Raw genomic sequence first — 26,937 nt, 5'->3', positions numbered from 1 at the left:
TCTGGATAAAGTGATTCATACATTGGTAACCTCAAGACTCAGTCATTTTAATGCCCTCTATGTGGGGCTACCCTTGAGGCCGGTCCAATAGCCACACCTGGTGCAAAACCTTATAGCTAGACTGTTGGTGTGGACAAAGTATTGCCAGAGCATAATTCGGGTGCTCAAAGTCTTGCAGTGGTGGCCATATGCTCCTGGGCCAGGTTCAGAGTTCTTGAATTAATTAACAAGGCCCTTAACAACTTGACTCCAAGTTACCTGAGAGACCATCTGATCACTTAGGTCCCTTCCCAGTCACTGAGGTCTTTGGGGGATTCGGTGTTAATGGTCCGCAATGGCTCATCTCCACCAGGAGCCATGTGTATTGGGGGTCCACTCTCACAGAACTCCCTTCCAGTAGAAGTCAGACTTTTTGAATATTTTATTTATTGCAACAGGCAATAGAAGTCTGGTATTATTGCTTTTAGCTTTTAGCTTTTCTGTATTGTATTTCTTGCACGCTACTTAGAGATGAGTATGTGGTATATATAATTATTTGAATAAAATAACAGATAAATGAATAAATGTTGGCATTTTTGTCTTTCAGTAACCAAGGTTGACTGTGCAGCACAATGTTCAGGCAGGTGCAAGGGGAGGCTGCCAAGTGACTGCTGTCATACGCAGTGTGCAGCAGGATGTACAGGTCCCAGAGAGAGTGATTGCTTGGTAAGAAGGCTACACAAACCTACATAAATTTATGTCACTATTATGTAACCCAACCTGCAAACAATTAAGCTGAAATGCCTAGTTTTTACAAAGTGTTTATTGCAATTCACCAATAGAAAAACAATGAAGAGAAACACAGCAACATTTGCTAGATTTACAAAAAATAAAATTGAACCTTATATGCTTGTGGCTTGTCTCCACATTATCCAGAAAATGAAAAAAGGTAGCCAAACATCTATCAAAGTTTATATTGCTGTTTTTCTGATACCTTTCAGATCAAATTATGCATGTACATAATGCCCCTTGTTTTAATAAACCATTTGAATTCACGTAGAATATGTATTGAGCTCGATTTTTTTAGACACCATTATCCTAGCTACTATCAGACGATTCCATGATAAACTATATTGTTCCTTATTTACATAATTGTTTCACTGACGCTGCATAATTAATTCTAGAAGCAAAAGAAGGTTGAAGCGTATGGTATTGACCACTTTACTCAATAACACTGCATTTTAATGCATATTTACTAGATATGTAGATGAAATAGTGAACCTCTTCAGCAAGTATCTGAAGAATGATAATACATGCCAACTAGATGGATCAAAATGCATGATTTTTACAGTGTTATATTTTAATTTAACACATACCAAAACATAATATTTAATAGAGATGGCTGTATATAAATTATGCACTTAATTTTAGGGTTTTTTGCCTCCTTGCCTAATTCCATCAATATCTTAATATCGTAACTAAGTATTAGTTAGCTTTAATTTGACCTTTTAAAAAATCTGCTCAAAAGCATTCCCAAGTACCCTATTATTATGCTGGTCAATATTTGTTTGTTAGAAAAGGGTTTTAACTGCAGGTGTTACAAAACAGAATATATTGTGTATGTGCCCTTATTAAACATATTAAAATGAAATCCTGATATCTAAGTCAGACAATCTTGAAACCTCCTTTCTACCCCAATATATGATTTCACTGAAACATGTTTCCAAGCAAATGTGCTTAGGAATCCAACCATATGTTTAGGTCTCAGTCCCAGTTCAGCATTAGTCCGCTTTCTTAATGTACATGGAATCTAAAATGACCTATATTACAGATATGTTACAAGGCTGACAAAGTTTGCACAGCAACGGTGCTAGTGTAGTGGTGTAGAGAGCCAGTGTGGTGTAGTGGTTAAGAGCGGTAGTCATGTAATCTGGGGAACCGGGTTCGCATCTCCGCTCCTCCACAGGCAGCTGCTGGGTGACCTTGGGTCAGTCACACTTCTTTGAAGTCTCTCAGCCCCACTCACCTCACAGAGTGTTTGTTGTGGGGGAGGAAGGGAAAGGAGAATGTTAGCCACTTTGAGACTCCTTAAAGGGAGTGAAAGGCGGGATATCAAATCCAAACTCTTCTTCTTCTTCTTCTTCTTCTTCTTCTTCTTCTTCTTCTTCTTCTTCTCTATATAAATCATAGGTAATAATGAGCTTTCAGATTGAGAAATAATAAAAGTCTAACCTTAAAAATTGCAAATTTTCTCATTTTCTACTGTATTAAAACAAAATATTTGCTCTTGTACTATTGTTGCATTATTTATTAACAGGCATGTCGCAAGTTTTGGGATGATGCAACATGCAAGGAGTCTTGCCCTAGTTTGCAAAAGTATAATATTATCACCTATCAGTTGGAAGACAACCCAGATGGAAAATACAGCTTTGGAGCAACTTGTGTAAAGAATTGTCCACGTAAGTTTTAGCTTTGGAGCAACTTGTGCAAAGAATTGTCCACAGAAGTCAGTCTGTGGAGAAGAAAGTTCACTTTCTGCCTTCTATTAATTTCTGGTATGCATCTCATGCACATCTTCTCGAACCCTCAGCTGTTCATTCTAGAGTGGTAATTTCCAAACGGCTGTGAGAAAGAACTTCAATAATGACTCCCTTATTTGATGGATTAAATTAAATCCACTAAGTTACTAGTCTAACTTCATCTCCCTCCAGCCAACCTCCATTTGCAGCTAGTGAACTTGAAATCACTCCTGATGCCATGATCCAGCATCATTAGCAAGCCTGGAGTCAGGGTACCCACTGGACCTCTGTACAAATCACTAATCCTGGACTTTCCTCCTTTTCAGTATGCTGCCAGTTTTAATTCAGCTACCCTAAGCTTATTTCTATAATCTAGAGGAAACTGTAAGAAGCACTACAGTTTTCACATTATGCACCCATCATAAAAATGTGTGATGAATTTTAATGTACTCACATAATGTACCTCAAACATGTACACTTGGGAGCATCTCTGCTAGCCCTATTTGCTCAAGACAGCTGGTGAGGCTCATCTCAACATTCCTCCACTCTCGGTTTTACATGTACACATAGGAACATAGGAAACTGCCTTATACCCACTATTGGTCCATCTGGCTCGAAGCTCAGGGTTTCAGATGGGACATTCTCAGCCTCTTTTTAAAACACGATATTTATCTTGGTTCATTTTTAATTTTTAGCATTTTTGTTGTGCATTTGAATAACTTTTTTGTACATTTTTATTGAAATGGCAAATTAGATCAGTCAAATTCCTCTCTGCCTTTCCTCTTTTCCCAGTGCCTAAGTGCTGTTTTTGACCCTCCCTTCCTACTAATGCTTCTTCAGGAATTCTGTTTCTGCGAGTTGCAGTATGAAGTGACCTGATCCACACCACCAAAACTAATATGTGGATTAGAACATAATTATCCTTCATATTTTGCAATACAGTTCTTGGCTTAAGAAATTATATAAATGCATGTAAAGTGTGCATTTTAGGGTAAAAAGAATTTAGAAATACATATATTGAGATAAATTATGTATTAAAATATGCATTGTGATAAAATACATAAAACATCCTTAAATACATTGTTTTGTGTGGGGTTTTTTTAACAATTCACAGATTAATGCAGAGACAGGATGGAATGGTCTTGGGAACAAATTCATGCAAAACTGACACAGACTGATCCATCCATTCTTACACCCTGTCTTTTCTAGATAACTACGTTGTAACAGACCATGGTTCATGCGTCCGGTCATGTCCTCCAGACTCTACAGAAGTGGAACAGAATGGCATTCGGAAGTGTAAAAAATGTGATGGCCCCTGTAGCAAAGGTATGAAAACTAGAGAATCACTGTGTGTGATGCAGGTGAATATAAAGCCCTAATGTTGACTGACTTTTGTAGTACTACAGTAGTAATCTCAAACAGTAATAATGGTGAAGTAAGTCTTGGATGAGGTTACAGTTCAACAAATGCAGTAGAAATTCTTATCAAAACTGAAAAGTGCCATTTATCAAACCCTGGTCACAGCACAAGGTTTTTCGGGGAAAGGTAAATCATGAACGTGAACAACATGCTAGGTCAAACCATGGCTTAGCTCAGCTTCACACACTAAAATGACTGGGAAGGAGGAAAACAGCCACAATCTCATCTCCAGGAGCTCACATGTTTGCTCATTCATGGTTTGAGCTTAGAGTGGTAGGTAAATCCTTAAAAGGTATAGCATAAGAGGCAGTGGTGAATGGAGTCTGAAATGCTTAACCAAAGGATAATTGTTATTCTGTTATTTAAAGCTCACGGTTTGGCTTGGAGAGTTAAACAATGAGTCTGGGTTCAGACACATGTGAAACCAAACAATGAAACACAAACAGCAGAATCACCAGGGGGAATAAAGAGACCGTTGTCTCCTCTCTGGGAGCCTGTACATTTGTGCTAAGCCACGGTTTGGCTTAAATGTATTTCTGTTCTATATTGTTTCCATGTGTCTGATCCTAATACAGATATGATTGATGTATTAAATAAAGCAAAAAGCAAAATGACTTGAGACCAAGTTCATTTGTTACATATCGATTTATTCCCCTTTGCCCTCCAGGACTGACAAGTGCGGAAGCTGGTTGCTGGTGTGTATATTGATCTTACTGATACCTGAAGCCCCCATTGAGCCCTAACATTTATTTTTCCTTTTTAACAGTGTGCAACGGGATCGGAACAGGTGATTTTAAAGGTGTTATTGCCGTTAATGCATCCAATATTGACTATTTCACAAATTGCACTACAATCAATGGAGACCTTGTATTTCTGAAAGTATCATTTTCAGGGTAAGTTGTTGTTGTGTCTAATGTGGAGCAGAGAAATGTGGCTTATCTATTAGCTCAGTCACTGAAGGTTCTGTTATTCTCTGTCTTCTAGTGATTCATACACAAGGACACCCCCTTTGGACCCAAAGAAGCTGGATATCTTTAAAACTGTTAAAGAAATCACAGGTTAGTGATATCAAGTGGTTTAAAAGCCTCATCTCTCAGATTAGAAACTGACTGAGATTGTAGGAGAGCAGCATCTACTGTTAAGAAGTAGACTTTTTAATTCCAACCTATACAAATAAAATCCATTGTGCATAGACTACAGACCATGTTTTGCATTTACATTCATATAAGTTGGATTAGCACTTGGTCCCAAAGGAGCCATTTAATGTTGTTTGCCACCAGAAGCAATAGAACCAAAACATTTTTACACCTGGAGTTCTCACACTTTGTAGCAATGCTTCTCCCTAAGTGAACAGAAAACATTTTGAACTTCTGCAGATGCAATGTCAAGATGGGAGTTGGGAGCAAGTCAGCAATAACTCAGAAAAAGTCAGTGAAGTTAACTCTTTATTCATGGAAACCAAAACAGCTCAGGCCTAGTGATCACAGCAACTCTTCCCTGTAGGTCTTGCCCCAATGAGGCAGTTGCAAAGGCTGAAGGTTCCCTGCCTTTCTAAGACTCCTCCTTCCCAAGCAATCTAAGGCTCCATCGTCTTATCTCTCTTGCTGTGCCCTCTTCATTCATCTCTGTTCTGGGAGACCAGAGGAGAGGGGAGCTGCTCACAGCAGGAGGGGGAGACTTCTTCAGCAGCCAGCCTGATCTCTGCTTCTTGGCCCCACTCCTCTCCAGCCTTCACTTCTGCCTCTAACTCTGGACTGTTCTCTGCCACAGTATTGTAGTAACAAAAACCCCCCTGCCTAACACTGCTTTCATATTTCCTTCCTGGAGGGGCTTTTGATCCGGTGGAGAAGAGGAGTGGATTTCCCTGCTGCAGCCCTTCTGGTTTCCACTCTGTTGTACATGGCCCCCCAGCTCCCTGGAGCTGATTTGTAGGGGACACTGGGGACTGCAGAAGGGAGGGGGAGTTAGAAAAAAAACCCTTCTCCTCCTCTTCCATTAGTGGATGCATCTGCTGGATCAAAAGCCCCTCTGTAAGCGCAGGAACACCAACTGGAGTCTACCCAGTGATGATAATGATTATTTAAAACAAATATTCTCTGGATAATGATGAAGCTGACGATGATTTATTTGTACCCCCACCCAACTGACTGGGTTCCCTCAGCCACTCTGGGTGGCTTCCAGCAGAATATAAAAATACAATGAAACATCTCAATAGAAGGCTGCCTTCAGATGTCTCCAGAAAGCTGTGTAGCTGTTTATCTCTTTGACATCTATAGAATGGTAGTTGTTCACACAGCAGCCTCATAGCAACTCAGAACACAAGTCCCTCTTAGTGTATTATGGTCATGCCTGACATTTTTTGAAAATTCAGAAAAGGATTACTTACTCCACCCCTTTCACTACTTGCCCTAGGATGCAAGTTAAAAGCAAAGGAAATCAGGAAATCTGTTTAACAAGTTGCCTCAAGAGTTTGCTGCATTGCTCTAGCAAGCTTAGCTATTGGAGGCCTAATTGTCAGTAATATGGTCCTGGTTCATACACTCACAGAGGTCTCATTTGCATGGAGAAGGCAAGTCATGACCCCTGTGCACAACATCTATTATGGAGTGCATGGTCCATATTTGGCCAAAATGTTTGATGGCCTGATCTTGTTCTTGGCACGGGGGGAGTAACTAATGCATTCCATTTCAATGTTTTAGGTCTGTGTGCACCCCTATTCTTTCTGGGCACAGCTCAATATTACAAGTTGTCCAGGTTAATGTGTTACAGGCCTGCTTCATTTGTCGCTTTCTCGTTTGTCAGGTGGACTGAAAGACAGCTCAAAATGCTTGATGTTTTGAGAGTTCTTTCCAGAACACAATGCCTGGGCAGCTAGGAAGCCTAATAGAGTAGTAGCTGCATTAAGCATTACTGTAGTTCACTTTCTGCATTTTTGAAAAGGCATTCACTAGCCTGTGAAATAGTTTATCTTTATGCCACCAGCAAAAGTTACAAGTTTCCAACAGAATTTGCTAAGGGAAGTAAAATTTCTGTGGTGTCTAACACAGCTCAGGTTTATAGACTCTAGCTTTTGTGATATTTAGCTGCCTTGGTGGCCTGCATGTAAACTGTTTACGAAGCAGTGTTAAAAATAGCTCCATGCCGAAGCTCCTTGAAATGTTCTTCGTTTTGATGTCCACATAAAAGTATGAAAGGAGCAAAGTCATTCTTGGTTGACAAAAATACTTTGTAAATGTGTTTATGCTATTGGTCTTCTTTCAGGATTCTTGTTGATCCAGGTTTGGCCACAAAATTTCAAAGATTTGAGTGCTTTTGAAAATCTGGAGGTTATACGAGGCAGAACAAAACAATTGTAAGTACAGCCATGTGCCAAGAATGCTTGTGTACTTGGGCTTATTTGTAAAAAAAATGGCTAGAGGATTGGTCATGACCGACAGCCAGATTGCAGGCTGCAATTCATGTGGGATAGGGACCAACCACACTGCCACTGTTTTCTTTTATTATCTTAAGGTTCCGCAGGGGAGGGGGGCATTATCATTGTTTAATTAACACATCTCTGTTTCTTCTAATATTCTTCCATCCAAATTACTGATCAAGTAAGTATCTGCTTATCTTTAGCAGCTCTGCAGTATCTGTTTTTACTACTGTATTCCATTAATTGGACTCATTTTAATTTTTTGTTTGTTGGTTTATTTGTTTGTTTTTAGAGAATGAAGCAGAGGAAGGAGGCCATATGAATTTTCCTTAAGCATTATGTCAGAATAGCTAAACCAAAATTGAAGATTTGCAATAAACCAGGCTGTGAAACTATCGTTTGACGCGGGTTTATGGTTATTTATGTTTAACAAGCCATTTTAAAGACTATTTTCCATGCTTCTCCAGTACTCTGCTTGCAAGATGATAAGAAGCAGGGGCACCATCTGGGGTGGTGGTGGGCTGAGCCCCTCTCCCAAAATAATCAAGGAGGGGATCCCTCAATATTCCGCAGTCTACTGGGTCCTGTTGGGGCTTTCTCGCTGCACTGGCTTGCATGGTGTCAGGAAACGCCACAGGGATCAGCGTGTCTGGCGTGAGGTTGCACCACCTGTGTAGCATCTCCCAATGCTGCAGGGACCAGCATGGCCTAACAGAAGGCAGCACCAACCTGCACAGCATTTGGAGATGTGTGTCATGTCACATGTGTGGTGTCACATGCATGCTGGCCACCTTCAATCTTGGAGCAACCCGGCGCCTGTGACAAGAAGGTCTTATTAGTGTTCCCCTATAGTTGTGACCTGCATAACCTGCAAGCTGACCACAACCTACCATCCACACATTGTGGACTGTCAAGTATTTAACAACCCCAGGCTGTTTCTAGTAGCAATAGATAAACTTAATTTAACTGATTGTGGACTGCTGTACATTGATCAGATACATGGTTCCTGAGGAAGCTAAGCTATAGTTTGTGGCAAGCTAAGCCATAGTTTCATGCTTCATTTAGGATCTTGCCCAGGATTAAGGCAACAAAACAATTGGCAATATCTGTGGTTACTCATTATGTCTGCAGTGGATGAAGAACTAGAGGAGCACACATTGGGTGTGCATTAGGCCTGGGCGATGTACAATACCTTGCCCAGGACCGCTTTGAGGGCCAGAGCGCGATGGCACCGTCACCTGGCGGTATATCCTGGGTGGGGCTTGCCTGCCGCTGACTCCCTCTGCCACCAGTACCTGACATGTGGAGGGAGGAACAAGCGATACATCGCAGTGTTGAAAAGCTGACAGTGCCCAGCCCTAGTGTGCATGTGTGTTAGAAGCTGATACTGCGCTGCAAGGTGCAGCTAAGAATGGTGTCCAAATCTGAAAAGCATGGATTGCATGTCAATAATGTTCCCAAACTGTCTCAGATTTTCTCTGTTACCTCAAATTAGCCATGTAGTTCAGAAGTTTCCCTAATGTGGCCTCCCAAACTTCTCCGTCTCCCAGGCCACACCCCCTCTGTCCAGGCCATCCCCCTCGCTGGCCCTGCTTTGCACGCTCCTTGAGTGTTTTTGCCTGACCGGAATATTTCTTTGAACTCTGATGATGCCTTTCACTTCCCTGGATGGAGGATGAAGTGACGTCTTTGTGTGTAGAAACCAGCCTCCTGTAGAAAGCTAAAACTTCTTTTAATAGTTCTGTCCACTTTTTCCTCTGGCCTTGCCCACCCGACCCAAGGCTCCCCAGAAGAGAATGTGGATCTCAGGCTGGAAAAGCCTCCTTATTCAGATTATTTTTTATGCTAGAGAATTTAAATTAAAACATATTTGTTTATTTCATTTGATTTATTTCAAAACTTCTTTCTAGTACCAGAAAATCAAAAGAAGAATGAGTTTAGAAAAGCTGCATTTTTCTTTTCTCCCCTCCTTTTTTTTGAAACCATACTCTTTTTTCCATTTTAGGGGCCAATATGCTCTTGCTATCACTGGCCTGAACATAACATCTCTGGGATTGCGCAGTCTGAAGGAAGTAAGCGATGGAGATGTTGCCATTTTAAGAAACAACCGCCTCTGCTTCGGTAACACAGTGGACTGGAATAAACTTTTTGTAACAAAAGATCAGAGCACAAAAATAATTAGAAACAGAGATGAAAGTGAATGTGGTGAGTTACTAGGGGCCACTTACCCAGTTCAAATTACCTGTAAATTTCAGAGAGACTTCTGCCCATGGTTGCAGTTAATCACATTTTTAAAACGTTGTTGGTTTTGCATTTGTCTATATCCCTATAAGCATGCATTATTGGAGGCCTCAATCCCTAAGCTGCATACCAGGCACAGTTGCGCATAAGGACTGCCTGTGTGAACCTTCCTGTATCCTTCAGAGGCCCTATTTGATGCTCCTACTTTCAAAGTTTAGGAGGGTTACAACCAGGGGTGGGGGGAGAGTGCCAGCAGTCAGCAGGTCAGGCACTAGCTGAGGGTTCCAGGGTTGAGAAGGTCCCTTCCTGCACTCCTTAGGAGCCAAACTCTGTTCCCATTTGCAGTGGTCGCCTAGAAGCCCATGTCCTTGTTGCTCTGCTCTGAGAAACAGTTGAGGGGGTCTCTCTCCCCAGACACCCTGGCCAAAGCAGCAGGGCATGTTAATTTTTTCAACTTTAAAATTCCAAAATGAGGGGTGCTAAAAAGTTGTAAATAAATAATGACGTAGTGTAATATGTCGGGTGTTGTAATATGTTGAAGTGGTATTTACCTAATTTTAAGACCTGCTAAAAAGCAGATTATTGTTGTTCTGTCTTGATAACAACATAACAAACCATGGAATTCAAAGAGGGTGTACTTTCTTTTTCCCATGACTGTACATGTAAAAGGGGAGGGTGTTGTGGAGATCAGGGGCCTGAGAAGGCTTCTGGGTGGCACAATCTAGGATGGAGGCAATACAAATAGATCCTAACCTGAATTCTAGCAATTCATTTAACTGAGTATCAGTGGAAACTGAATCATGTCCTTGATGCTTATCCTCTCCTGTGACTTTGACACCATCTTTTGAGATTTATTTAATGTTTAATTTTTAATTTATTTTGTCTGTTAGCTGCTGCAACAGAAATTTGCCATCCTCTCTGCTCAGATGAAGGCTGCTGGGGCCCGGGGCCCTTGCAGTGCTTTTCTTGCCGTTACTTTATTCGCCAACGGGAGTGTGTAAAAGAGTGTAACATTGTGCAAGGGTAAGCTAAGCGTTTCCTCCATTCTATTTAAATAAGATACTCAAATCTTAATCCTGTATATGTTAGCTTTCATGTGTGCCTGGACTCTGCATTTTGCTGAACCACAGAGAAGGATGGAGACGGGGAGTTATTCTGCAGGAGTTGCATATAACTTAGCAATCAACACAGGTAACTAAGAATAACAGAAGTTATAAGGACTATGGATCAAATATACTAGTGGCAATTATTTTGCTGGCACTGGCTGAGGAGAAAAACAGGGAAATCAGTTATATCTAGTCTGTCAGGTGCAAAGGTCCCATGGATGCATAGAAATTCAATCCCAGCTAATGATTGTGATCCTGAGGCAAGAAGAACATGTTCTTCTTCTCTGATGTCAACTATGCAATATTGACTCCTCCACATGCTTCCCATAGAAAATATTTTTCTTGCTTTTCCTTCTACTATGTCTTTCCGAAATTCTTTGGCTAGTTTAAAACAAAATGAAACAAAAACCCAGCATATACATAATGTAAACTTTTTGAAATACTTCATCTTTCAGCAGATGTTACCTTTTTATAAGTAAAATTCCTCCAGGTAATGCTTTGACCCACAGGGCAAATTTGGTCTTTTCACATCAAATTATGATCAGACACAGTTTAATTAGTGGTAGAGTTACCTAGCATGTAATAGTTGAACCATCTGTTCTCAATTTTTGTATTTTAATGATTCACTGGAAATTTCAGAGAAGCTTTGAATTTAAGTATCAGCTGATTAACCAATGTAATTCAGTCCCTTGTTTAAAAATTGCATTGTGATTCCTCTGGGTTTGCCTGCATCTCCAGCCCACAGGATGTAATTGTGGCAAGGTACGAGGTTCACGTTACACTCATGTGCCCCCATGTGTAGCATCTTCAAGTGTTAACTGAAAATGATGCTTATAAATAACTGTGTGACTAGAGTCCACTCAGATACAACAAATTATACGCAAACTTCATCACCTCACTGCTCACCCCTGTGTGTTGTGGACCATGTGAGATTAGCTACATGCATATGGCACACTTCTAAACAGATGTAGGAAAAAGCCATGTTTCTTGGATCCTATGCATATACTAACTGGAGAATGTTCCCAAACAATGTAGTAAATGCCGTTGAGATATTCACATTCCCCAAGGCCTGTTGTGCATGATGTTGGAACCATGGGATGGAAAGCCAGCTGGACAAGCCCCAGCCAGAGCACCTCCCTTCTCAGCCTTGCCGCTGCGGAGATCCCTCAGTCATCCTCCTCTAACGTGCGTCCGCCAGAGCACACATTACTCAGCAGAGTAAACACACAACAGATCTGGCTTGAGGTGTGGATACTAGACTACGTTTATTGTACATAAATCAGGACAAAGAAAACATAGCTTCTCTCCTTGTCGTTCTTCTCGGAGAGAGAGAACACAAAAGCAATACAGAGTGGATGTTCCGCTCCCAAAACTCCAACAATCTCTGCTGGAATATAAACAGACATGTGACATGTAACAATCCCACACATCTGCAGCAAGGGAGGAATGGAATTCCCAACACATAATGGTTAGAGAATGTCCACAATTGGAATATCATGCATATTAACCAGGAAATTTGCACATTCTCCATGAGGCCTGTACACAATGCCCATTTGTTATGCAAATTGACCACTAAACTTAAATTCCCCCTAACATGGGGGGGGGGGAGGAATACACCTTGGTATCTTGCTATCACACATAGCTGGAGGGGTTGGCTACACCACAGAACTCCAGGATTGCCAGAAAGAAACTGCAGAGTGCTGGAGAAATGTGCAGCTGGCACACCACTGGAAGGAGGCTTTGTCAGTGGGGGTGTGGGTGTCTGTAGTGCTCACTGCTACTATGATGCTTTTGGGCATCATAGGTATTTCACAGCCACTCCTCAGTCTGACAGGGTGACATGATTGGAATTTCCTCCCAGGTATTAAACTTGAATAATCCACTACCTTAGCACTGTCACCTCCCTGGTCTTTGAAGCTAATGGGATTGTCTGTTTGAGTCTGGGTTGTTAATGTTGGAGTGATGGAGTGTCTTAGCAAGATTTTGGAAGTGACAGAACAGGCTTGTTATAGTGTTGCTTCTTCCAGTGCTATAATATAGTCCTTCTGCCCTCCTTTATTTATGTGCATCAACCCCGACAAAATACTACATTAATGTTTCAGCACTCGGAAACTTGGAGTAATATCTTGCTGTTAAAGTTATATTCACTTTTCTATCCATTTCAGGAATCCTCGGGAGTTTGTAAGAGAGCTTGAGTGTCTTCAGTGCCATCCAGAATGCCTGGTGCAAAATTCAACTGAATTCAACGCAACTTGCACAGGACCTGTAAGTGCATATTATCTTGCAATCTTATTCCCAACAATACTTTAATGTTCAGTTGCCCCAATTCCTAAACCATGGTGGACTCAGATCTGTGCAATGCAACAGAGGGTGCAGGTAAATCTGCTTGGTGGGTGGAGGGACTGAGAGCTCATGTAGGTAGGAGAAAGCTATTCCTAGCCAAGCCCAGGGTATATTTGCCTAAGTGATGCATAAGTCATTTGCACATAAGGGCTCCCCTGTCCATGTGCAGAGCAGTTCCCTCCACTGAAATAAAAGCAGAATCATTTTCATGTTGGATCTCCTACATCCATAAGCAGTTGCTAGTTTGGGTGAAGGGAAGTATGGAAGTTTTGTATTGGGGGGAGGACAATAGCTGTGATAATGATGGGCTGCAAAATAGGGGGGAACCACAATTTTAATCTTTAGTGAGGATTCAGTTTTTGGCACCATAGTGTTACATCAGTGTTACATTTTACATAAAATATCCCAACTCTGCTCCTGCATATCCAAAAAGGTACATGCAACATTACTCCCCACAGCTAACATTCCTGAAGGACACTCAACTTGCCTCTTAAGGGGTTGCCCTATCTCCAGCACTGATGTGTGCCATTGGTGTCCCCACTCAATGCACAGTCAACATTAGTCTAAAGGAAGCATACTCGTGCATGGCTCTTTCCACAGGAATGGGAATCCTGATCACTCAGGGTTCCTGTCCCCATGAAGGAAGCCCTATGAAAGTACACCCCTACGTTTGTATGCCCCCCTCCCCTGCTTTCTGGCTGACGTCATATGTGCTTTGGCTGGCTAGGGCTGGTGCATGCATCTTAACAACAAGACCAACTGACTCATTCTTGAGATCCCCTTCACATTCACATGGCCCTAAGTGGTAACCGTCAGGTGGGTGGTGCTGTTGACGAAGGAGGAAGGAGCAGAGAAGGTGGGTGGAGATTTATTTGGAGCAACACCATTACTCCAAGAGGCTGCATTTCTAAGCCTCTCTCTGTGAATATTGAATAAACAACATTGTTAAGAACTTTCCTTGTCTTATCCATTCCTGGCAACCTACCATGGGGGGTTGGATCCTCTGACGCCTGACATTTACTAACCTTTATGCCATTCCATTAGTGCACTTCTCAGCTCATGAACAAAAGTATTTTATATCCCAATTTCTTATTTCTTACGCAGGGTCCAGGCAATTGTCTGAAGTGTGCCCATGTAAAAGATGGTCCTCATTGCGTTAAGTCATGCCCTGCTGGTATTTTGGGTGAAAATGATACCATTGTCTGGAAATATGCAGATGAAAATTCAGTGTGTCAACTATGTCATCCAAACTGTGTTCGCGGGTGAGTAGAAACACTTTATTTTAAAGCAAATTGAAGTGATAAGCATTTTAATTTGTGAATCTTAACTGTGTAAACAAAAATACTAGAAAATTAACTTACAAGCATGAAAGCAAGATACAATCAAAACTAAACAGAACTGCTACATTCTAAAGATTTGGAAGTGATTTTGGTGTTTTAGGTTTTTAAAAATTGATTTAATACATGGGGGCATATCAAATCTTAAAAAAGATTAGTAGTTGAAAGTGGAACTGCTGAAGCTGTTGTGTCTGGTATACAGAAAAATATGTAATGTTGTCATGTTGAAATCCAATTATTTTAACTGATGTCATTAAGGTTCAACTTGCATATTTCCCCCCATGAGCCAAGTTTCAGCTTGGGGGATGAGATTATAATCAAGATATGAAGGGAAAGGTTAAAAAAAAACAACAACACCTTTCCCAGTGCCATAGCCTTGTTTCTAACTGCCGACCTTCTGATCAGCAAGTCCTAGCTTCTGTGGTTTAACCCACAGTGCCACCTGCGTCCCTGCCTGTGGGAAACCTGCAAGCTAAACATGGACACAAGAGCATCTCTCCCCTCCTGTGGTTTCCAGCAGCTGGTATTCGGAAGCCTTGCTGCCTCCAAGTGTGGAGGCAGAGCAGAGCCCTCCTGGCTGGTAGCCACTGACAGCCTTCTCTTTCATGAATTTCTTCTTCCACAATGCGGTGGCGGCTGTTGTCTTCCAGTATCAAATGTCCACAGGTTAACTGGTTAGCCATTTGCCTTGGCACCGTAGCTGGAGTGTGTGCTGGTGCTTCTTCCACCTCTCCCTCGTGGTGAGGGCACAAGACTCCCTCCAGTTCCATTGCTGGCTTCTTCTGGCTCTTCTAGGCACATCAAAGTTGGTACAACAGTAATAGACGGGTAATAGGTCTATATTATCAGGAAGACAGTGGGATCAGATTGCCCACAAGGGTGTGAGGAGTGTAGTCTTGTTAACTGAGGTTGCATACCCACCATACATTTAAAACACACGCAAACAAATCCTGGGAACTGTAGTTTACCAGAGAATTGTTTTTTCTTGCTAAATTCTTGTATCAAAGTTTTTACATTAAGTATCCTGTGAGGGGCCATAAATCTAAGCAACCTGGCTGTAGATTAACTTGGAAATAGTGGGCTCAGGAAAAACATTGTTCGAATTGTTTTGGAAAATTGGCCCAAACTTACTGTGTCTGTACCAAGTGAATTAAAATGTTTGTATGTGCAGATGAAAACCCGTGTTCATGATGACAGTGGATGGACTGCATAGTTTCAAGGATTTTTATGCTGGCCTCACTTTTACAGCAAATGAGGAGAGCAAAAGAGATGTATTTCAAAGTTTCAAAGATTCAGTTTAATATTTAGCATTTTTTATCTTAGTTTCTGAATGAGCACTATAAAACTGTTCAAGAATGTTAAGAGGAGATATTTCTGGTTCTTTAAAATATGCACAACTTCTGTGGACTGTTGTCACAAAATCCCACATGTGATATATAGATTAAAGGAGAAGCTAATTTATATAAACAGCTTCTAAATCTTGAGAAACTCTGGTATACCCACACCTATGCTATCCATGAAACAGAACTGCATTAGCCTTTTGTGGGCAAATCCATGTTTTTTGCTCCTCCATTATAAAATCACCTTGCACGTCATAAGTCAAGTCATTAAGATTAAAGATTTTCCCTTAAACAAAAAATTATTCTGTTACACAGGGTGCACTGAATAGCCTGAGGTCTGGAATTGAGAGATATCCCTTTGTGTTAGTTCTGTCCCCAGATATTTTAAACCAATAACTTTTCTACTAGCAAGAATGTTAAAAGTGAGCATTTTGTCCACTCACAGCAAAATTGCTGGTTCCTTTCATGTAGTCCAGCAAACAGTTGCTTCTTTGTGATAGGATGCTTTGTGTGGTCTTTTTGAAGTCTGAATAAGGCACTGCTTTTTAAGAGATTGTACTTTGAGAGGGGGGCGGGAATTGGAGGTTCTGTGCACCGTTTGAATAATGGACTTGAATAATGTTCTGGCAGGCTCTCTTCCCAGTAGGCTTAAAACACTGAGTTAGAAGCTGTTCCTTTAGTACAATGCACTCGATACTCTTTTAACAAATGCATCTGGTTCAAGGATCTTGACATTTTCCCAGGTCCTGTATTTCCTTAGCAAGCTTGTTGTCTTTATATATTTAAAAAATGTGTGCAGGGCAAAAAAAAATTGAAATGTCCATTGAAGAATCTAGCAGTAAACGTATTAATTCTGCTGCCTCTTCTCCATCTCTCTCTGTGTTTGTGTGTGTGATTTTTTTACAGGTGCAAAGGACCAGGGCTTGAAGGTTGTCCTAATGGGTAACTATTGCTAATTATTGCTAATTAATTACATGTCTATACTGAACATAACCTGTATACACACACCCATATTTCATGGTTAAAATGTGTTTTGCTTATGGCTAAAATATAATATTGAAACACTAGAAATCTAATGACCCTCTGAATATACAACATAGATTTCCAATGTGTATATATTATAGTCCCTGGAAAGGTACAGTTTAAGCACAGCAAGTTAATATAATTTTGACTGTTCTGTAGTTTGCAGTTTTTTTCTTATTCCCCTTCATATTTCTGTTTGTTAATCAAGGCTAATATGTAATAGTCAATTGATTTTTATGTTTTATGTAATAGTCAATTGATTTTTATGTTGACTTAGGCTGACAAAGCATACATGCTGGCTGTCACAGCTCTGCATTAATGTTTATTATTAAATTTAAATACTACCCTTCATCACAAACATTTACAACATAAGAACAAGATTAAAACACAAGTAAATCATTAACCCCCACCCCAAATAAAGAATCCCCCACCACATTACAAGGCTGTAGAATATTAATCTGCCCAACGCTTGGTTGAAGAGAAACGTTTTCACTTGGTGCATATAGATACAGTGGTGCCCCGCAAGACGAATGCCTCGCAAGACGGAAAACTCGCTAGACGAAAGAGTTTTCCGTTTTGGAGGTGCTTCGCAAAACGAATCTCCTATGGGCTTGCTTCGCAAGACGAAAATGTCTTGCAAGTTCCTGCAGGGTTTTTTTCCTCCCCCCCCCTTTTTCTAAGCCGGTTATCCGCTTATCCGCTAAGCCAATAAGCCGCTAAAAGCCGCTAATAGCGCTAATCCGCTAATCCGTCAATGGGCTTGCTTCGCAAGACAAAAAAAACGCTAGACGAAGAGACTCACAGAACGGATTCTTTTCGTCTTGCGAGGCACCACTGTATATGATGAAGGCAGCAGGTGAGCTGCCCTGGAGCAGAACTAGAAGAACGATCTGGTTTTATTTTGTCCCCCTTCATTTAAAATCAAGGTTCTCAGCTTGGGATACTCAGTAGATAGTGAGTTGGCTTCCTCACCCTCCTGTGAGATTAAAGATAATTTCTTCTGTTTTTGCCTTCTAGTTCTAAGATCCCCTCCATTGCAGCTGGAGTTGTTGGAGGCATCCTCTGCTTTGTCGTTATTGCACTGGGCATTGGCCTTTACCTTCGTAGGCGTCGCATTGTTAGAAAACGTACTTTGCGCAGATTGCTGCAAGAAAGAGAGGTAGGTGCAGCACATTGTTTTGTAATGTACTGCCCAAAACTGACACAAACAATGTATGCCAGGGTCTTGGAGTCTTTTGCAAATTATCAGTGCAAATAAGCAATTATTTCCTATTCATTGCATGGAATCCAGGTGTCTTCCCTCAAAGAAGCACATCGGGGGTGGGGGGAGATAACACTCTTTTAGCAGGACTCAAACAATCGTCTCTTCTTCCTAGGTAAATATGACTCTACACACGCTACTCAAGGCCCTTGTGCAATCTGTCATGGCCATGATATTATGCCATACTGTGACCCTGTTGTCCATGTTAATTCTGGACAGAACCTAGCTCATGTTCTAGCAAAACACATTGGAGCCTCCATTTCTCCATGACACTGAGATTTCATACCTGACCTTGAGACTGTAATGATGGATTGGCTTACCTTGAGCTTTAAAAACAAGGCTCGCAATCTTGTGAGTTCCTTGCCTTGTACTACATTATGTTAGTCAGGAAAATCAGGTGAAATGTAAGTTTGTCACCTGTTTTGCTTTTCTCAAAAAAAAAAAAAAAAAAAGAGGTCATCCTATCTGGGTTTTGTTTTTGTTTTTAATATAAAAAGTAGGAAGCCTGACACTTTAAACCATATTCTTTTGGTATTTGACAGCTTGTTGAACCCCTGACTCCCAGTGGGGAGGCACCAAACCAGGCACTGCTAAGGATTCTAAAGGAAACCGAATTTAAAAAAATCAAAGTTCTTGGCTCTGGAGCTTTTGGTACCGTCTTTAAGGTAAGGTCAGAAAAGGATTGAATGGTTCAGATTAATCAGTGTTCTCTCATTGTATGTTGGTAAAACATTTGCTTGTTTGGCTCAGGAGTAACGCTTCTTCACTGCACTTGCCCCTCCCTTAGTATAGCATTAAACTTTCACTGTCATAAATATATTTTTTAAGCCAGAAACTGAAAATAGGATTAGGAACAATCTTTAAACTTTGGTTTAAAAGCTAATTTTGGTTACTAGTAATTGTGGTTACACCAGTGGTGCAGATTCAATTCTGCACCTAGTTAACATTAACTAAAAAGGCCTTCTCGGTAGTGGCACCCGCCCTGTGGAATGCCCTTCCACCAGATGTCAAAGAGAACAACAACTACCAGACTTTTAGAAGATATCTGAAGGCAGATATCTGTTTAGGGAAGTTTTTAATGTTTGATGCATTACTGTATTTTTATATTTTGTTGGAAGCCGCCCAGAGTGGCTGGGGAAGCCCAGCCAGATGGGCGGGGTATAAATAAATTATTATTATTATTATTATTATTATTATTATTATTATTATTATTAAGGGGGAAGAGCCTGAAAGCCCATATTACATTCCCCGTTCCCTAGCCAGAAGATGGGGCCGTTTTACATCAGATCTGGTATAATACCGACAAAAACAGAGTGGCTTGCCAAATTATTGGAGTATTACAATATATCCAAAACAATGGAAGAAATTGGAAGGATTTTAAAAAAAAAAAAAAAGATAGGGACCGGAAGGTGTTTAAAAGATACTTGCAAAATCATATCGAAAAATCAGAACTCCTATTAGAATAAACAAGTTCCGTTTCAAATACTGAAATATCAAATAAGATGGAAAACAATGTGTATTAGAAAAAGAAGTATGAAATTAGGGTAAAGGTGTGTGAAAGAAAGTAATAGAAGTGGAAAGAAATTGTAATTGAGTAGATTGGAAGTCAAACACAAAGGTGGGGTGAAGGGTTGGTGGATGGTGATGGGGAAAGGAACTATTTGTGGGATTGAGTGTAAGTATGTTTGAACATTTTTAAGGATTGTATGAAATGTATGTTTGTATGCTTGTATATGTGTATTAATGATGAATTTAAATTAAACAAACAAACAAACAAACAAATAAATAAAATAAAAAAGATCTGGGCCATTGCTGCTGCCACTTCTCACTTTTGAGCAAGATGTTAATTAAAGCCTTTGCAAAAATCTCTACAAAAAGAGGAAGTTTTGAGCAATTTTTTAAGGATATTTGCCAAAATCTACACTTCTGACAGATTTTCCCAGACATTTCAGCGATTAGTGATTTCTGCCCAGATGCTGTTTACGAGGGCCGGATCCTAGCTATGTCTATGAAATTCCAGCCCTAAATCGAACTAGTGCATTATTCAAACCCCAGTCAGAGCATGAGAGGGTTGTGGTCTTTTCCTGCTGTGTGATTCTATGATCATTTCTAGAAATTTTGTGGTATGTACTTAACCCTGAAGGGTTACCTAGCTCATTGTTGGCTTCTGCGTCCACATCCCTGTTGAAGTCTCCATATACTTTTCATGCAAACTTTTGCTCTTTAGCTCTATGCTAAATTTAACCTTTTTATTTTACAGGGGCTTTGGATCCCAGAAGGTGAGAGAGTTAAAATTCCTGTAGCAATTAAGGAATTGAGAGAGGCCACATCACCTAAAGCCAACAAAGAAATTCTTGACGTGAGTCGTCCGTCCCCCCCCCCCCCACTTTTGAAGCATTGAAATATTGGTTACTGCGATTTTATAGCATGAAGACAAATATTAATTTATGTGCATCCTTAATTGGGTTTGGAGGGGAGACACTTTACATTTTCCATCAACTGCTTTTAGGAAGTAATTCTAAAGTAAGGTTGCCATATTTCAAAAAGTTTTTGGGCTAAAGTTGTTGAGCTTCCAATATGGCTTGCCTTATGTCTAGATTCCTCCTGATATTTCAGCAATTTCCACCCGGACACTGCTTCTGTTTGCCATATTCCAACTATGTTCAGGAAATTCTGGACATATGGCAACCCTATTCTAAAGAGAACTGTTGCAGGCAGAGAAGGAGGTTCATGGCTAGAGATGCCCAAAGAGCTCCACCATTGTTCTACGGGAAGAGATTTGGCCCCGGTGGGGGCCAAAATGAGAAAGGCCGAGGTACTACAGGATTGCGGGGTGGGAAGAATTGGGGGAGTTGAAGATGCTGGGAATCTCAGGTGGAAGTTTTTTTCTCACAAAGTGAAAGTTGCTCCCAGTACCAATCACTACATGGAAGCAGAAAAAGGTTCAGATAGTCTACTGTTGCAGAAGATAAGGCTCAGCAAAACAATTCTGGACATAGATATATACAGCTTGTAGTCAGTGATGTGGCACAGGAATGGCTGAGGGGGCCATCGCCCTGGGTGCAGTTTTGGGGGGTGCATCAAGGCCTCGTCGTGAGCAGCTGTGTCCTTCTCAGTGCTCTCCAGATTTTATATTTGGTGTTGGGTTCTTTTTTTAAAAAAATGTAAGTCGGTTTGAATAATAATAATAATAATAATAATAATAATAATAATAATAATAATAATTTTTAATTGTATCCCCCCGCCCCCCGCCAGAGCTGGGCTCCGAGCGGCTAACATCATGAGACAAATCAAATGGAGTAATCCACAAATAAATACAATAAATAATACAAACATAGATAAAACACACAGTCCTTATTTTGCTGTTGCTTCTGAAGTCCCACCTGCATGGGCCACTGTAGGAACATTTCTGGAATGTTCTAATCCAACTAAGAAGTCCCCTTTCTGTGTTGTGTTCTAGCATGCAGCAATCCTGTTGGGCAGTGGGGATAACACCCTTCCTCGCATTTTTCCTTTTCCACTGTTACATAAACCAGCAGGATCTTCCATTAGTTCTGCTGCTTCCGAACTTTTCTGCAAGCATTAAAATCCAGTTCATTCTCCAGCCACAGCTCGTAATGACTTTATTAGGATAAGAGCTAATTCAGGAGATTTACCATCAAATACCACACATACTTGCAACAGGTCATGGCGTACCTCAGAGATTTCCAAGATAAAGTGTAGAAACAAGAGCTTTGCTGTAATTTCTCAAAGCATTTTAAAGAACAGATGACTGCACAATGGCTTCATTATTCTTTCTTTGAGGGCTGGCGTCTGTTTCACTTGGCGGTATCAAATTTAATAGGCTCTGTCAAATTCTGGAACAGCTCCATATTCTGTGTGGCCAACATATACACACATCCCATACAATTAAATTCCCAGTTTAGTAGACTGCAGGTCAACTTTTGCAGGAGGGTGAGTTGGACTTTAGCACAGTTTGGGGAATATTGACTTAACTAAAAAATTAATACAGCATGTATCTGACATAACAGGAAGCAGAGGAAGAAGCAAATTTGGTTCACCATTCTGATTCAGCTACAGTAAATGGCAGAATCACAAGTCTTTAAACTTCCCTCGAAATAACTTTTTACAAAGTTTTGTTAATATAAGTATGTGTTACACACACTACATTTTAAACACATATCTACACCAATGTTTATATTCCCAGTCCCCAGAACTCAGGGTGTAGTGTGTACCATCAAGGGAGGAAGGAATTAAATAACAGCAACCACAACAACAACCACATAAGAAAAGTTGGAGCTGCAGCAGATACTACGATTGCCAAGAGAAGCTTCTGAAAACTGACTCCACATAGTGAATAATCTCTGCCACATGCATAGGATGAGTGTTGGATTAAACCCTGTGGAGCCCCCCCCCCCCCGGGCAGTCAAAATCTCAGGGGGGTGCCTTGTGCACACACTGTAGTGGAATAACACTGAACTAAGAAAGCTTGAGTATTATTTTGATTCACTGTTGTTGGGCCCCTAAAAGGTGTAGGGCCCATAGGCTGGTGCCTACTCTGCCTATTTGGTAATCCAGCACTGCAGAGAATGGTTATCCAATGTTCGTTAAGCTCAGTGCTTTTTTTCTAAAAAAATGTTTAGGGGAACTACTACTACTAAAACTAATAATAATAATAATTTATTCTTTATACCCTGCCCATCAGGCTGGGTTTTCCCAGCTACTTTGGGCGGCTTCCAACAAAATATTAAAAATACAATAAAACATCAGATATTAAAAACTTTCCTAAACTCCCATTTTCCTACTCATATTGAAATGCTGCCCTTCAATGAGGCCAAACTTAGATTCACAAAATGTTTAGTGGTATGTGTACTCCTGCTTCCCCCCAGAAAAAAGCACTGATTAAGCTTAAATCCATTGGTTTCATTGGATCTACTCTGCATATGACTTGGACTAGTTCACCATGTTCCACGATGGGGAACCTCAGTCTCAGGGCAGCAGGAAGCAGTTAGAAACCTCTGACTTTTGGATGGCTGGAATGTATCCTACTGAGTTAGATCAGTTGCTCTGGCCACCTTTTCTCCTGGCCCTGACCCCACTGGCATGTGGCACCCAGAAGGTTCCCCAATAAAAAATGTGACCCTCGGGCTCAAAAAGGTTCTTCTCCACCCCTCTGTCTGCAGGAAGCGTTTAACTCTGAAATGTAGGGCTTTCCACTTGCACTTCGTATTTATGCAGCAGTTCTACCGCCTCATTCTTTATAACAATCTTTATATTTATTAAAATGTAGAGTCATGTACAAAGCGTGATGAACACAGCCTAATTACTTAACAATATCATTTCCTGAGCTTCTTTTCCCTCCTCTTTTTCCTGATCAGGAAGCCTATGTCATGGCGAGTGTTGACAACCCCCATGTCTGCCGTTTGCTGGGAATCTGCCTGACCTCCACCGTTCAGCTCATCACGCAGCTTATGCCGTACGGCTGCCTTCTTGACTACGTTCGAGAGCACAAGGATAACATTGGATCCCAGCACCTTCTCAACTGGTGTGTGCAGATTGCAAAGGTAAGTAAACTAAGGAATGAAGTTCAACTAGCTGCTCAACTAGCTGATATTATCCAATTTAAAGAGCTAGCTGAAGCAGACAGAAGGGAATGATTACATCCACCAGGACTTCTGGATTTTTGGGAAGCTGTTTTTGAAAACTCAGCTGAATTTTAAAACTATCTAGCACACAACGTGGATTGGTGCTGCATATTATTTTTCAAAGTTAAAACACACACTGGGTAAGTAGTGTTAGTCTTGAAGCCAAATCTGCTTGCCTAGAAATCGTAGCAAATCCATCACACGGGCAGGAAACCAGATCCCAAAGGTGCTCTTCCACAGAGTTCATTCCTTTATTTCTTCCTATGGCTTTGAAATAACATTTTCTGAAGGACGTTATCTTTAATTATCTGAAGCATAGAATTTTTCTCAGCGCAAAAGTGTCTCAAGAGGCAGTTCATAACCTTCCTAATAAAAAAGGGAGGGGATTTTGAAGTGGAATATCAGAGTACTATGAGAGATGCAGTTACTATCAATAAATCTAGAAACTAGTATATAATCAAATTATGCTGTAAATCACCTCTTTTTCTAGGATTGGATCAAATAGAATATTACCTAATACATGGCATTCCAGTTATATTATAGCATAATACAGGCATATACTCAATTGTGGAAGGAATAGCTGATTTAATAAACTGGAACTATTTAAGTCCTTGACTGAGGTTACTCTTGATAGGATTTTGTTGGGGTTGTTGATTTGATTGAGAATAACAGCTCATTAAACAGCTACATTTATTTCATGAAAACAGCTTTTCTTGTGGCCTTCTGCCAGTTTGCTAGGGTAAGTTGTTTGGCAACATTGGGAGGCCTTAGCACATTGTGGGAGTTCATCTGAAAATGTTTAGTAGATACTATGATGTTGGTCCAAGGTTAATGGAGAAAGGATGGGGGTGGACACTTGGGAGAAAAACATTTTCCTATTACTGTGTCATCGCCACATTTCTGTTTGGGGGGATTTCACCCTCCCCCCAAGCATTAATGGGCTTTTTCTCTGTTGGCCTCTTTCAAAAATGAGTTGATTGTAGTTCTTTCAAAGGCTCCATTTTCACACGCATATAAGAATGCCAGTGTTTCATAATGTGTAAAGGTTCTGGTTACAGTTATTAACAGTCATGTACCAACAATGACAACTACAAAACAATGGAAGTATTTGTTATTACTATAGAATATCACAAATATAGTTTATTACTTTAGCATGAAAACATAAATTCTGCTATTTGTTAATGGTGTAGAGAATAGAGGATTTCTGCCTTCACAGTTCTTAGCCCAAAGAGGCAGCATTTTCCACCACCCATGTGACAAATAAAATTTGCTCCTGCTGCTGCTCCGAATCCCTCTGTTTCCTCTGTGAAGTTCTGAATTGAAAGAGGCTGTATATAGAGATCCTTTGGATTAATATGGTGACACATATTTGTGATGTTATGACCATTTAAGAAGAGTTGCTATCTTAGTTGACTTGTTGAAAGCAGTGATTTGAATGTATCTGCGTAGATTTCAGCACATGGAGAAACATTCCTATGATTCCTTTCCCATGCACCCAACATTTAATACTATGTATATTTACCGATCTACACTCAAATCTCAGTTGTCGAACCTAATCTGTTCCAGAAACCTGTTCAGCTTCTGAAATGTTTGACAACTGAGTCTGGTCACCAGGGAAGTTAGAGCAGCTTTGCCCAGGCGTTATTGGACTGCGCATCTTTGGCCAGTGACCATAGAGGTGTTGGAGGCTATGTAGTCCCAAAACATGAGAATCCAGAGTTAGGAACTGCTGTAAAACACAAGATCCAAAGTTGGCACCTAAACCTGGCAGTGGACTCTTACCTTCCTAGGTACTGGAAGGATCTTTGTGACAATATATACTTAGGCAGTATAAGCCTAAAAACATCTAATCACTTCTCTACCTTTGCAACCATTTCCCACAATGGTTAAATCTCGTTGGAACTGGCCATTTATTGTATGGAGTGATAGTCCTTTAATATTCTACATAGCATGGCTATTGGTGTGGGGCGATAAAAAAAGATTTTTACAACTCTTTATTGGATGCAGGGAATGAATTACCTGGAGGAACGTCGTTTGGTACACCGTGATTTAGCTGCCCGGAATGTCCTGGTTAAGACTCCTCAGCATGTGAGGATCACAGACTTTGGACTGGCCAAACTGCTTGGTGCAGAAGAAAAGGAATACCATGCAGAAGGAGGAAAAGTAAGAAAGATGATGATGATGATTTTTTTAAAAATCATCCTCTTGGTTTGTTTGATAGAATTCTGGTGCATTTCTGCCTCAAGAGTTTTGGAATCACTCCCATACAGTCCCTGAAGAAACCTCTTACCCACATAAGAAAACAAAGAGCCTGATCCAGCGACCAGGCCCGTCTAGTCCAGCATCCTGTTCCCACAGTGGCCAGCCTGATACAGGAGCTGAGCACCAGAGCCCCTCCCCTCCTGCCTTTTCCAGCAACTGGGATTCAGAAGCATCCCTGCCATTGTGGCAAGTAGCCATTGATAGCCTTATCCTCCATTAATTTCTCCAGTTTTCTTTGAGAGCCATCTAAGCGGGTGGCTATCACTGCCTCCTGAGCTGAACTACATGCTGAATTAGTAATTACTTTGTTTTATCTGTCCTGATTCGTCCAACATTCAGCTTCATTGAATGTCCATAAATTCTAGTGTTATAGGAGAAAGCAAAAAAAAAAACAACCCTCCACTTTCTTGAAGCCAAGCATAGCTTTATAAACTTACAGCATGTCACCTCTTACTCAGCTGTTCTCTAAACTAAAAAGTCTCAGATGTTGCAACCATTTCTCAAAGGGGAATTGCTCCAGCCCCTTGATCGTGTTGTTTCCCCTTTTCTGAACATTTTCCTAATATGCAATACCTTAGATGACAAAAATGCATTGAAATTTAAACTGATAAACAAAGCACTGGCATTACTATGTTACCTATCTGTGCTAGCAGCCATCTGTTAAACTCTGCTCAATAGAAGCAGCTATGCATGGTAATAATATGTGTTATAAATGGAAAGTGTTTTATCGGTGGCAAACTTCTAGTTTACATACTCTGAACAACAGATTTATGCAACATAAATATTATTACCAGGCCCAAATTGCATTCTGTTCTTCTGTTTAATTGGCTGTCTTCTTACATCCATTTTTTCAAAATAACTCATCCTTGCGCTCATCCCAATTGTTTCTCAGTGCTTACTATTTAGCATTCAGATTTAGCAATTACATTGCTATCTTCCTAGGTTCCTATTAAATGGATGGCGCTGGAGTCTATTCTGCATCGCATTTACACCCACCAAAGTGATGTTTGGAGTTATGGTAAGTCTGGAAAAAGTGCTATGCTGATT

The 26,937-nt window shown here is 40.6% G+C and overlaps 1 protein-coding gene across 2 annotated transcripts in view; it reads left to right on the top strand.

Annotated features, from left to right (window-relative positions):
* EGFR (epidermal growth factor receptor) overlaps positions 1 to 26,937 on the top strand; it is a 149,143-nt gene that overhangs the window by 102,138 nt on the left and 20,068 nt on the right. For both annotated transcript variants that reach the window (XM_083468766.1, XM_083468765.1), the window contains exons 6-22: positions 587 to 705; positions 2,297 to 2,438; positions 3,708 to 3,824; positions 4,684 to 4,810; positions 4,902 to 4,975; positions 7,179 to 7,269; positions 9,338 to 9,537; positions 10,464 to 10,596; positions 12,845 to 12,944; positions 14,127 to 14,284; positions 16,606 to 16,641; positions 17,740 to 17,881; positions 18,526 to 18,648; positions 20,244 to 20,342; positions 23,362 to 23,547; positions 25,636 to 25,791; positions 26,833 to 26,908. In XM_083468766.1, coding sequence (XP_083324892.1) covers positions 587 to 705; positions 2,297 to 2,438; positions 3,708 to 3,824; positions 4,684 to 4,810; positions 4,902 to 4,975; positions 7,179 to 7,269; positions 9,338 to 9,537; positions 10,464 to 10,596; positions 12,845 to 12,944; positions 14,127 to 14,284; positions 16,606 to 16,641; positions 17,740 to 17,881; positions 18,526 to 18,648; positions 20,244 to 20,342; positions 23,362 to 23,547; positions 25,636 to 25,791; positions 26,833 to 26,908 — 2,079 coding nt within the window. The remainder of the gene's footprint in view (positions 1 to 586; positions 706 to 2,296; positions 2,439 to 3,707; positions 3,825 to 4,683; positions 4,811 to 4,901; positions 4,976 to 7,178; positions 7,270 to 9,337; positions 9,538 to 10,463; positions 10,597 to 12,844; positions 12,945 to 14,126; positions 14,285 to 16,605; positions 16,642 to 17,739; positions 17,882 to 18,525; positions 18,649 to 20,243; positions 20,343 to 23,361; positions 23,548 to 25,635; positions 25,792 to 26,832; positions 26,909 to 26,937) is intronic.

The sequence above is a fragment of the Podarcis liolepis genome (assembly GCF_965112155.1).
Source record: "Podarcis liolepis genome assembly, chromosome: 12".
In the NCBI taxonomy this organism is placed as follows: Eukaryota; Metazoa; Chordata; class Lepidosauria; order Squamata; family Lacertidae; genus Podarcis; species Podarcis liolepis.
Note: the sequence above shows the minus strand (reverse complement) of the source record. Positions and strands in the feature narration are given on the sequence as shown.